General features: G+C 36.6%; 1 protein-coding gene across 2 annotated transcripts; it reads left to right on the plus strand.

Annotated features, from left to right (window-relative positions):
* Positions 1-200: 200 nt before the first annotated feature.
* LOC101736615 (exosome complex component RRP46) lies at positions 201-5,005 on the plus strand. 2 transcript variants are annotated; one of them, XM_004925683.5, is made up of 6 exons: positions 201-238; positions 319-498; positions 722-848; positions 1,468-1,576; positions 3,640-3,838; positions 4,860-5,005. In XM_004925683.5, exons 2-6 carry the CDS (start codon positions 396-398, stop codon positions 4,985-4,987), a joined length of 666 nt encoding a protein of 221 aa, XP_004925740.1. In that variant the 5' UTR covers positions 201-238; positions 319-395; the 3' UTR covers positions 4,988-5,005. The 2 variants fall into 2 exon arrangements, with proteins under 2 accessions (XP_004925740.1, XP_021203378.1); XM_021347703.2 differs by lacking the exon at positions 201-238 and having other exon boundaries at positions 245-498.
* The last annotated feature ends 7,260 nt before the right edge of the window (positions 5,006-12,265 follow it).

Below are 12,265 nucleotides of genomic sequence, written 5' to 3' on the forward strand. Positions count from 1 at the left end.
ACAGTCCACTGAAATAGTCTTAATAAGTCTTAGTTTTAATTTAATTCCAATTAATTAATGTTTGAAATTAATCAACCTAATTTCATTTCATTTTCATATCGTCTTCATAAAATAGAATTTACAAAAGATTAGGCTGTATGTTTCAATAGCTTTGCCCTTCTGGTTGTAAAAAACAAACGAATACTACTGTCAATGTCATTCTCACATGTTTTCTCAATGAAGTAGGAAACCTATATAGGTATATATACTATATAGGTCTATGTGTTTTCTATATTTTTCTTGTTATTAAAATAAATAAAGATCATCTTTGAATTTTAGAAAATCAGAAACCCAATTAGCAATCAAGTTTCATTGTACTACTTCAAGATATATTTAAACATTTGAACGAATTAAATATGGTGACTGATATGAAGGATGTACAGGATTTTAAATTAAAACCTATGAAATGTGAATTCAACTTCCTGAGCAAATCTGATGGATCAGCTATTTTATCACAAGGTAAAAACAGTTTTATGCCCTATAATCTAGCTGTGGTCATTTTACCGAAACTCTTAATTTAGGTACAACATGTTAAATAATAATTTAGTATTTTTACAAAAAATAAGTAGAACAGTAAGATTTTACGAACATTCAAAGTTCATCGTCTTAAAAAGTACAACAATGTTAATTAAAACTTCTTGGACAGAAAATCGTTCATCAAAGCTTGTAAATATTTTTACAGGGGATACTGTATCATTGGTGAGCGTAAATGGACCTTTAGATATAAAGATGACCAGTCAACGAATAGATAAGTCAACTCTTGAGGTTTTGTTCAGTAATAAGAATGGGAAACCGAGCGTGGAAAACAGGTAATGTATTAGAGCTATATGGCTATTGGAAATTAATTTAATAACAATATTTGCTTGTCAGTGGTCATTTGTATAATAATAGATGAAATCCACCGTTCGGTTTTGGAATGAACTACCCTCTGTGGTGTTTCCCAAGCGTTATGACATGTCCTTCTTCAAACGAGGCTTCTTTGAGAGTACATAATGGCATGTAGCTGCTTGGCTTTGCCCCTAACATTGACGTTGGCGTGAGCGAATGTAACCACTTACCATTAGGAGGGTCATATGTCTACAAAAAACATAAATTTGGTTGTCATTAATGAATGTATTGTTTAAACATTACTAGATACAACAGAGTTCAATATGGCAGATACACAACTTATTGATATTCTTGCTTGATCTTCTAAGTGAGTCACTTTTCTGACATGGTAGATTCAGCAAAGCACTGCGACTCTGTTAGGGTAGACATTAACAAAGTGATTGAGGTTGATCCCCATAAGTCTTCCACCAGTCTCTGTTGATGCTTCATGAAAGGTTTCTCAAAGAAACATCTGTAAGTGATGTTAAATTGTGGAATATTTTCAAGAAATAGGTGTTACAGTCGATTGTTGAATTGTAATCATATTACATGTTATTACAGATACAAAGAGAATATAGTGAAACAGACATGTGAAGCAGCAATACTTGGTTCTCTGTATCCTAGAACTGGTATAAATGTTACTATACAGGAACTAGAAGATTATGGTGGTGTGAGTACTGATTTGTATTTAACGAGGGTGAATTGGAATTGTTCCTAAAAATGAAGATTGGTGGTATTGGAAGTACTGGTGATTAATGATCTATCTGCTTCTAGCATGGAGCAGTTATGATCTGCCTATTGCTTTTAAGTGGGGGTAGTTCTTCACTCTCAAGCTTTCTACACATGCTTCAGGCTTGTAAACAAAAATAATGAAAAAAAAAAACGAAAATTGTTTTAATTGATATAGATAATGTTTTCTGTTAATTTCACAGATCATTTGATGAGCTCAACCGATGTAAAGTGGTTACCAGATTTCAATATGCTACATATTTAATAGTGGCCAAATTATTTTTATTATTAAATGTCAATGTATTATTAAATTGTGAATTTATTATTAACTAGCTGACCCGGCAGACTTCGTAGTGCCTCAATCGATAAATAAAAGACCTAAACTTTTGTATAAAATAAACTTAAAACAAACAAAAGGAATCCGTCCGACGCGGGACACAACAAAGGAAAAACAAAATTGTTATTTTTATTTAGTTCCGAGCATTTTCATATTTATTTACCTTTCAAACCTTCTCTGGACTTCCACGAATCATTCAAGACCAAAATTAGCCAAATCGGTCCAGCCGTTATCGAGCTTTAGCGAGACTAACGAACAGCAATTCATTTATATATGTACTAGCTTTTGCCCGCGACTTCGTCCGCGTGGAATAGTTCACGAATAATACAGGGTGGCCCATAAGTCCTTTGATATGAAAAAAAAATTATTAAAATAAAACTAATTACATTATGAATTAAATTTTTATTTACATAAAAAGCTTAAAAAACGGGAATTATTTTTTGAAAATAACATCTCCTAAATGTAATCCGTTGCGAACACGGCACTCTTGCAAACGACGTCTAAAATTGTCGATGACTGCGCGGCACGTCACTGCTGAAATGCTTGTCATTTCTCTGCGGATGTTTTCTTTTAGGGCCTCAATCGACCGCGGGTTTGTGTCGTATACTTTAGCCTTAAGGTAGCCCCACAAAAAAAAATCCATCGGGGTCAGATCTCGACTACGTGGAGGCCAGGAAATGTCTCCTCTCTTAGAGATAACTTTGCCAGGAAAAAGTTGACGGATAACGGGCATAGCAGTGTTAGAGGTGTGAGAAGTGGCCCCATCCTGTTGAAACCACGTCCTGGCATGTAAATCTTTCTTCAAAATCCGTTGTAACGATGTCCTGGATACGTTTAATGCTCTGGCGCGCTTACGAGTTGACTGTGTCGGATTTTCGCGAATAGACTGTGTCACTGTGTCTATGTTTTGTTCCGTACGTGACGTCCTTGGGCGACCCAACCGCGGTTTATCTAACGTCGAACCGGTCTCCTCGAACTTAGCAACCCAGTTCTTAATCGTTTGAAGAGTTGGAGTGTCGTCAAAGTTGTGTAAACCTTTGTGTTCTCGAAATTTACGCCGCGCAACGGTTGCCGAATTGTCGTTTTTATAAAACTCGCGCACATAAAACGCACGGTCCGCTCCGGTAAAACGCTCCATCGCGACTAAATTCCCAGAAACCGAAGTTACTCCCCCCGCTTCCCCTGCACCGCTCACGCGCGCCCTGTTCGTTTTATTCAAATTTTACTTTTCAAAGGACTTATGGGCCACCCTGTACTTTATTTTAAAACAAATTTGGTTAGCATAAAAAACGTTATACCTAGTGAGCCAACCATAACATATAGACATATGCTGTCGCGGACTTTTTTTTAGATCTTGTAAAGGGGAACAATTCTGTCATACATTATTTTAGCGAAACTTTAACCATTTCTGCAGCGCACGCAGCGGAAGCTCTCAAAAGGGAAAAAACCCCGATTTTGATACATTCTTTATTGGTGCTCCCTTTGCATTAGTCGTAGCGTGATGCTATATAGCCTATAGCCTTCCTCGATAAATGAACTATCTAACACTGAAAGAAGAATTTTTCAAATCGGACCAGTAGTTGCTGAGATTAGCGCGTACAAACAAACAAACTCTTCAGCTTTATAATATTAGTATAGATATAGTTATTATCAATTACATATTGCAGTTTCTAGCATGTACATTGAACTGTACTTGCCTAGCGTTGTTAAACTCTGGCGTTTCGATGCGGAATGTTTTCGCTGCAGTCAGCTGTGCGGTGGACAATCAAGGCAACGTCATTCTAGATCCGACGCATGCACAGCTACAGACTTCCACAGCCACGATGACGTTCGTGTTTGACAGCAGAGATAAGAGTTTGATTACTTGTAAGTTTTTGTAATAGTTGAATTATGTTTGTAAGTAAGAAAACTAATATTGTAGAGGCTGATTAATTTTAAAAAATCCATTTTATTCTGAGGTGTTTAAAGGACAAAATATATAATTGTTAGTACAGTATTAGGTGAATGATCGAGTTGATCAGGATATTAAAATAAAGTTCATTTCTGTTTTATATTTTCAAAGGATGTTTATTTAATGAATCTTTTTCACAAATGATGTTCAAACTTGCTTAAGCTCATAGTCCACTTTGTTCCAAAAAGTAATAAGACAAAAATATTAATTATATGGTGGTAGGACCTCTTGTGAGTCTGCACAGGTAGGTACCACCACCCTGCCTATTTCTGCTGTGAAGCAGTAATGCGTTTCGGTTTGAAGGGTGGGGCAGCCGTTGTAACTATACTAAGACCTTAGAACTCATATCTCAAGGTGGTTGGCGGCATTTACGTTATACATGTCTATGGGCTCCATTAACTACTTAACACCAGGTGGGCTGTTAGTTCGTCCACCAATATATGCAATAAAAAAAAAAACTTTTTCGCCCATATTACTTAATGAGTTCTTACTAATACATATTTTCATATTTAATGTATTTCTATTATCTTATCTGCTGGTTTCGCCCTCGTAATTGTTGGTAGTAATGGGAGAATTTATTAAATACTAGCTGACCCGGCAGACTTCGTAGTGCCTCAATCGATAAATAAAAGACCTAAACTTTTGTTTAAGATAAACTTAAAACAAACAAAAGGAATCCGTCCGACGGGGGACACATCAAAGGAAAAACAGAATTGTTATTTTTATTTAATTCCGAATATTTTTATATTTATCTAACCTTTTAAACCTTCTCTGGACTTCAACAAATAATTCAAGACCAAAATTAGCCAAATCGGTCAAGCCGTTTTCATCTTATGTCGTGACAACGGAAAACGGGTTTCATTTTTATATATATAGATAAGAATTGCAGATATTCTATAGTCAACCTTAGGAACTGAGGTTTTGTTTATCTTTAAGGTTTTACTGATGGATGCTTCAGCCAAGACGCCTACAGAGAGGCGCTGGAGCGAAGCAGATCAGCCAGCGATCTCGTTTTCGCGTTCTACAGGGATATAATCAGGAAATATTGTAATGTCATTGGATAATAAACTTTATTGCTTTCATTTTTATTTGTCTTATTTTCCTTGATATCAGTTTGGTGTGAAGCATTAGATGTTAAACAGTGGCTTGTCAAATTCTCAGATGACGATAAGATTTTCACATAGTGTTCTTGAAATGGCCTGCCTGCCCTGCCTATTTCTGCCGTGAAGCAGTAATGTGTTTCGGTTTGAAGGGTGGGGCAGCCGTTATAATTATAATGAGACCTTATTTTTTTATTTTTGTTTTATTTATCTTATATATCTTAAGGTGGGTTGCGCATTTACGTTGTAGATGTCTATGGGCTCCAGTAACCACTTAACACCAGGCGGGCTGTGAGCTCGTTCACACATATAACAAAAAAAAAAGAATGTAGGTATCTTTTCCGGTTTTATTTGGTCTTTTCAGGCTTGACGTTTTTTAGCCACATTAAACCAATTAAAACTACTTTTACGGCTTAGTTACCGTTTTAATTATTTAATTAATTTAATTATTTCTTATGTTTCGAAAACTGTACAGGTTTAATTATTTCTTTTTTTTTTATTGCCCTTGTATGCAGACGAGCATACGGCCCACCTGATGGTGAGTGGTTACCGTCACCCATGGACTTCAGCAATGCCAGGGGCAGAGCCAAGCCGCTGCCTACCATAATACCATCTACAGTACTCATTTATGACTAAAGTGTTGTTATTGAGTAGGCATCGATGTTCGAATATACCGTCAAATTTCTAACTTCATAGGAGGTTCTTAGTGTGTTCAACTGTATTTTTTATGTGTGTTCATTATTACGGAATTTGTTTATCAATTTTATATACAGAAGAAAAGAAACAGTTAAACTTATTATGAACTCACGAACGCTATTACCGGCTAGTAATAGCTAGTACCGTCCGGCTTTGTAATGAGCTTCCTTCTGTGGTGTTTCCCGGGCGCTATGACTTGTTCCTCTTCAAACGGCTCTGCCCCTGGCATTGCTGAAGTCCATGGGCGACGGTAACCACTCACCATTGAACATGTTGAAATTTGACTACCCGGCTATTTTGGTCTAGTATGAGCAAAAGCAGTTTTAATTATGTGTATGACTCGTAAAAAGAGAAATGCCTACTACATAAAATACGACGCCTTCAGCTCTAACATTAGGAACAGGCTTAGGGACCCCGGTAACCGTAGGTACTTTTTGAGCTCCGGCGTGCAACCTAATCAATGCATTAGCTCGCTGAGTTTCTCGCCGGATCTTCTCAGCGGGACGCGATTCCGATTCGGTAGTAGGTAGATTATATCGCGAAGCAGCTGCTCTTGAGTTGTTAGGTCTCTTTTGGAGGCGCTCGAGAAGCTGTTAGCAAATTCCACCCCTCCTAGCTGAGCCTTTGCTCGCTTGTAATGGCCTCCAGGCCATCAGTCATCTCTCAGTCCTACAGTTTTAAAAAAAACAATATAAAATACGTTTTGCAATTAACAGACATTTAGCGTTTCACGTAGAGGTCCCAGACGATAGTCGGACCAAATAGCGCAGGAACTGAAAATACCTATCAGCGACGCACTCCACCAAGCTACAGAACGGGATCGATGGAGACAGCTAGTTGACGGAATCGGACGGAATTAATCCACAGCAACGAGGGACCGATTAGAGAGAAAGAGAGCTCTTCACGAATAAGTATGTAAAATGTAGCCAATTTCCTTCTGCTAGTTATTTCAAGTTCGTTAACAACCAGGTTCGTAACGTCCTTACCACTACCCATTGTTGATACAAAGATTATCCTACCCCGCACTCGGGGTCACATTTCTGTAAACTATCTAAACAGTAAACCTGCCCGAACATTTTATCAACTAAAGTAGGTATTTGAATGTCGACCCAATTAGCGATGCTTCGAATGTTGATAAACATCAAGCAGAAGAGGAGAGAGGCTATAAACAAAAATAATACGAGGAGAATAATTGAACGTGGGCCCTTTGCATCGGCCGCTACCGAACTCGGCGGGAAAAAGTACAACAAAGTTCGTGTTAAATAAGCTTGGGACATACTGAGCTCCGTATTAACTTTATTTATTTAATTTACTCGGCAAGAAGTGGATGAGGTTAGCCGAAGGTCGGGCTCAGTGGTGTGGATTGGGAGAGGTCTATGTCCAGAAGTGGTTGACTGTGGCCTGATGATGATGATGATGATACTGAGTTCAGTATTATAACAAAATTTAATCATAATTTAGTTTATCAATATTATAACAACGGAAGTGGGTACTTGTGTGTAATTATTTTATATAGCAACGAGGCAGCGGATTGTAATGTCTTTGTAAAGAAATACTTCACGCTATGATGTTTGTAGGCTCCGGTAATGAAGCCCGTGAACAATATAAATAACGCACCCCTTACTTGGCACATGAGTTCGAAGCCTCAATTTTATTTGTTAGGTTATAACTGTCCACCCTTAGAAATAGAACTACTATCTGACAACGATCGTGGAAACACTTCATGCTAATTTGTTAGTTCGATTAAGCGCTATGAAACGTGAAAGTCAAGCATTTTTCTAAACTAATTTAAATGTAACGTTGTCAAAATCGAACAATGCGTCGTTGACCCAAAGGTGCGTTTACCATAAGCGTGTTAATAAGTGCGTTTAAAATCAGAAGAAACAAACAAGGCAATAGAAAGGAGTCTTTTAAAATAATAGCAGTATGCCTTTTAAAAATTCTACCCACGTCGCGCTAGTTATACCACTAACATGTATTGCATTGCATTGCCGCCAAAAAAAAAACATGGTGGATCGACGCGATCTCATGCAAATGCCCAACGCAAAAGCGCCGCCGGCACATTTAAATGTCGCAAACTCTACTGATGGCTGATTCCTTCAACAAGGATCATTTTTGTTCTATTTACAGTGCCGCGCATTGTGTCGGCAAGAATGAAAAGATCTGCTAAACACTTAAATGATACCTACCATTCAATTAGTATTGTTATTTGCAAGGCACGTGAAGTTTTGAAATTTATATTTAAGCATCAGTATTCGGTAGCTACATTGTTAATTAGGTAGTATTTTACAATATAAAACTTGTGGGGAATATCTAAATAGACTAACGATATAGTCGTGAGATCATAAGAATAAAACGCTTAATATGTCAATATATCGCAGTTCGTTCGTTATCTTGGGCATGAACGAATAAAAGACAGAAATTTGGAAACATGTTTGTTACCTAATCTAAAACACTTATTATACCTCTAGCTTTTGCCCGCGACTTCGTCCGCGTGGCATAGTTCACAAATAATGCTTTATTTTAGAACAAGTTTGGTTAGCATAAAAACCGTTATAGTGAGCCAACCAACAACATACAGACATATGCTGTCGCGGACTTTTTTTTAGATTTAGATCTTGTAAAGGGGAACAATTCTGTCATACATTATTTTAGCGAAACTTTAACCGTTTCTGCAGCGCACGCAGCGGAAGCTCTCAAAAGGTAAAAATAACCCCGATTTTGAAACTTTCTTTATTGGTGCTCCGCTTGAATTGGTCTTAGCGTAATGTTATAGCGTATGGCCTTCCTCGATAAAGGGGCTATTTAACACTGAAAGAATTTTTCAAATCGGACCAGTAGTTCCTGAGATTAGCGCGTTCAAACAAACAAACTCTTCAGCTTTATATTAGTATAGATAATATAGAAGTATAGATTTAGTATTTAAACTTAAAGCGAGAAGTTTTATCTAAATTACTCCTTCATTATTGCCGCATTTGTGCCATATATTTCATATTTAAAAATTAACCTACTCTGTATTTTGCTGTATTTGCAAAATTTTAGAGAATTCCACGTTATTATAAATTAAATATTATTTATATAGTTTGTTAGCAGAACGTCCAGGGCAGCGGCACACGGCAGCTCTGTATTAGCATGAGAAATTACATGTTGGCTATCAGAACATGTACGGGTTGAAGTAACGACGTCAAAACAATAATGTTTACAAATTGAATGAGATGTATTCAAGAAACTGTTGTTACTGTTACTGGCGGTAGGTCCGCGCGGGTAGGTACCACCACCCTGCCTATTCTTTGAAGGGTGGGCCGTTGTAACTATACTTCAGACCTTAGAACTTATATCTCAAGGTGGATGGCGCGTTTACGTTGTAGATGTCTATGGGCTCCAGTAACCATTTAACGCCAGGTGGGCTGTGAGCTCGTCCACACATCTAAGCAATAAAAAAAAACGTACTCTTAAAATAATTATTCAATGCAGTGTCAATAGTTTATGCATACACTTCATATAATAGCTTGACATAGCTTTTTCAAAGCGTCTGTAGTCACGATAAAATAGTTTAAGGAGGCTAGTTATTTGAGGTAGTTCACCTCACATTCTTTTTAGTTCGTAGCCAAGCCTTAACAAGTGTTGACCTTTGTCTTATTTAATCTTAATTAAGTTAACTGTTGATTTAGATCGATAAATGATTAAAACAAGTATTGTTTCGCGGCATCTGAAGTAAACAAGCAAAATTACGTATACTTAAACGGATTCGTTGTTGTTTTTAGTCACTGTACTGGGATCTAGAATATAATTTTGGTTGCATTTATTTCTTTAATACATTAAAATTTGTAATTACAATTACAGTATGAAATTATGATTACAATATGAAAAGTTAGTATGATAAATAGCCCATCTTATATTAAACATCTAGAATGGTTATTTCTCGAGCGGTAGAGTAGCACGGGTTAAGTAAATGAATTAAAAATATTTTTTCTGCTGATGTTACGCCGTGGGGAGCTCGGGGCTGCACGACGTTGTAAGTCAGTGCCCGCGTCGAACAATTAAAAGTAAAAACCACCCGCCGTCCGCTATTAACTGCACCTTGGTTTTTTTTTTTTTTGTTTAATTATTATAAATTACATGTTACGAAATACTTCAATCATGATTTTCTTTTTATTTATAGTGTTTTATCATTACCATATTTTCTTTTTACATCAATAAACAAATGAATTAATTAGAAAATATAATTTCATATTTTTAGAATAAAATTAATTTTAATTTACAATTAATCATTAACAAACAACGTCGCCCGTGAACACAAAATAGTGTGAACGAAACGTATGATTCAATGACAATATTTTAATGACAATAACAGATACAAGATTTAAGCCGCAAAAGTAATAATTCAATTACGTCTATGACTCCCAAAAACCGAAAAGGATATTTATAAAATATTACCTAATCAAACTTGTACAAATTTTCTTGTATTACGAGAGTGAATTGTTCCTTCAGGAAACCTTTTACACAAATGCTACGCTAAAAAGTTACTCATAGATTGTTTATTATTTGTTCGCAAATTGTAAAAACTAAATAAAATAACTCGGCTCGGAAATTCTCAGTGGGTCCATTTTCCGATCCGGTGGTAGATTCTACGAAGCACTGCTCTTGCTAGGCCCAGTATTAGCAACACTCCGGCTTGAGCCCCGTGAGCTCACCTACACGTTAGGGTGAAGTTGAAATAGCCTCTCAAGGCTATCAGCATAGGTAGGAAAAAAAAGGCTCAGGAAATATCTGATTTTTTGACAATTCACAAATCTATGCTCTTTCGCTGTTCTAGTCGGAGTTTAAATCTATATTCGAACAATTTGCATCGTAATTTCTAAGGGAAATAATAAGATACCTACTTAAGATAAAACGAATCCGGTGTTTATAAAGGTATATAGATGAAAAGTAATAAAAAATAAGTGTAATAAGTTATTCTTATATTTTTTATTAACATACATTAAATTGAATAATAATATGTACGGACATTATTAAAATATTAATATAAATATAAAAATAATAAAATGAAATAATTCTAAAAATTAGCTTGCTAAATTTTCTGTGTGAGCACGTCTCGGTAACTACTGAATGGATTTCCGTGTAGTTTTCACATAACGACAGTTAACAATTTAGAGTTGAATTTAGTTTGTTTAATTAAAATCAATAAAAAACTGAACTGTGATAAGTACGGATCTTCGGTCACGCGATATAAAGTGTAGTTCGCCATGTGGGCGAAGCTGTGGTGGAAAGCTACTTATAAATAATCCAACTTCGTGACAAACAAAAACCTCGTGCTGTGTGCGACTGATCGGATTTTTTTTCTTCTACCTAAGCTTGATAGCCTTGGGAGGCTATTTCAGCGTAACCTTAACTAGTAGGTGAGCTCACGGGGCTCAAACCGGAGTGATGCTAACACTGACCCTAGCAAGAGCAGTGCTTCGCAGAATCTACCACCGTATCGGAAACGCGACCCACTGAGAAGATCCAGCGAGATACTCAGTGGGCCTGATCGGAAACGGCCTGCATTCATCACGTCTCTATAACTTGAGGCTGTATCAACTTTTGAATAACGAAAATGTTTTTTTTTTATTAATTCCCTTTTTTGACAGCTACCCATACTGTAGGCCCGTTGGCTGTTAACTAACCATTCATTCCAAACGTTTCGAACTAACAATTAAATCGTACCATTATAATGGCAACCCTTTTATAATTACCACAGATAAACCCAATTTTCGAATTTTTAAATTACTTGAACATAGCTTTTCGGAGTTTCTTGTTTTTATTGTTTAATTGTTGGTTTGCGATGTTTTCTAAAATAACTGATTATATATTGAGGCCAGACTTTTGCTTTAGGGGAGGTGGGGCTACGGCATATTAAGTTTATAGCAATGTACATGTATTTACAATAAGTAAGATGGAAATTATTATTATTATTATTTTTTTATTGCTTAGATGGTTGGACGAGCTCACAGCCCACCTGGTGTTAAGTGGTTACTGGAGCCCATAGACATCCACAATGTAAATGCGCCACCCACCTTGAGATATAAGTTCTGAGGTCTCAGTATGGTTACAACGGCTGCCCCATCCTTCAAACCGAAACGCATTACTGCTTCACGGCAGAAATAATTAGGAGAAATAAGGTCAGTTAATAAGCACTATCCACTAATCCGTAAAGGATCTGCAGTGGTCATTGTAGAAAGAGCGAATCGCATACCCAATCTCTTGAAAATATCTAGACGGATTCTTTTCATATTACTTAGATGGGTGACCGAGTTAATAGCCCATTTAGTGTTAAGTGGTTACTGGAGCTAATAAACATCGGTGCATGAATGTCAGCCACTGTGATAAAATCTTAGTCTCAATTATAAAATAGCTTTCCGACCTATAAACGGAAACGCATTACTGATTCATGACAGACATAGGCAGGGTGGTGGTACCGACTCGTGCGGACTCACAAGATCTCCTACCACCAGTAATTATACAAATTATAATGTTTGCAGGTTGATTTAAAAAAATAAATTAATT

The sequence above is a fragment of the Bombyx mori genome, chromosome 25 (genome assembly GCF_030269925.1).
Source record: "Bombyx mori chromosome 25, ASM3026992v2".
Classification (NCBI taxonomy): Eukaryota; Metazoa; Arthropoda; class Insecta; order Lepidoptera; family Bombycidae; genus Bombyx; species Bombyx mori.

Bases quoted from the DNA above. Each gene is read 5' to 3' on its own strand.
- LOC101736615 (XM_004925683.5), top strand. From the start codon at position 396: ATGGTGACTGATATGAAGGATGTACAGGATTTTAAATTAAAACCTATG. The intron at 499-721 runs GTAAAAACAGTT...ATATTTTTACAG, and splicing joins ATCAGCTATTTTATCACAAG to GGGATACTGTATCATTGGTG. The intron at 849-1,467 runs GTAATGTATTAG...ATGTTATTACAG, and splicing joins AAACCGAGCGTGGAAAACAG to ATACAAAGAGAATATAGTGA.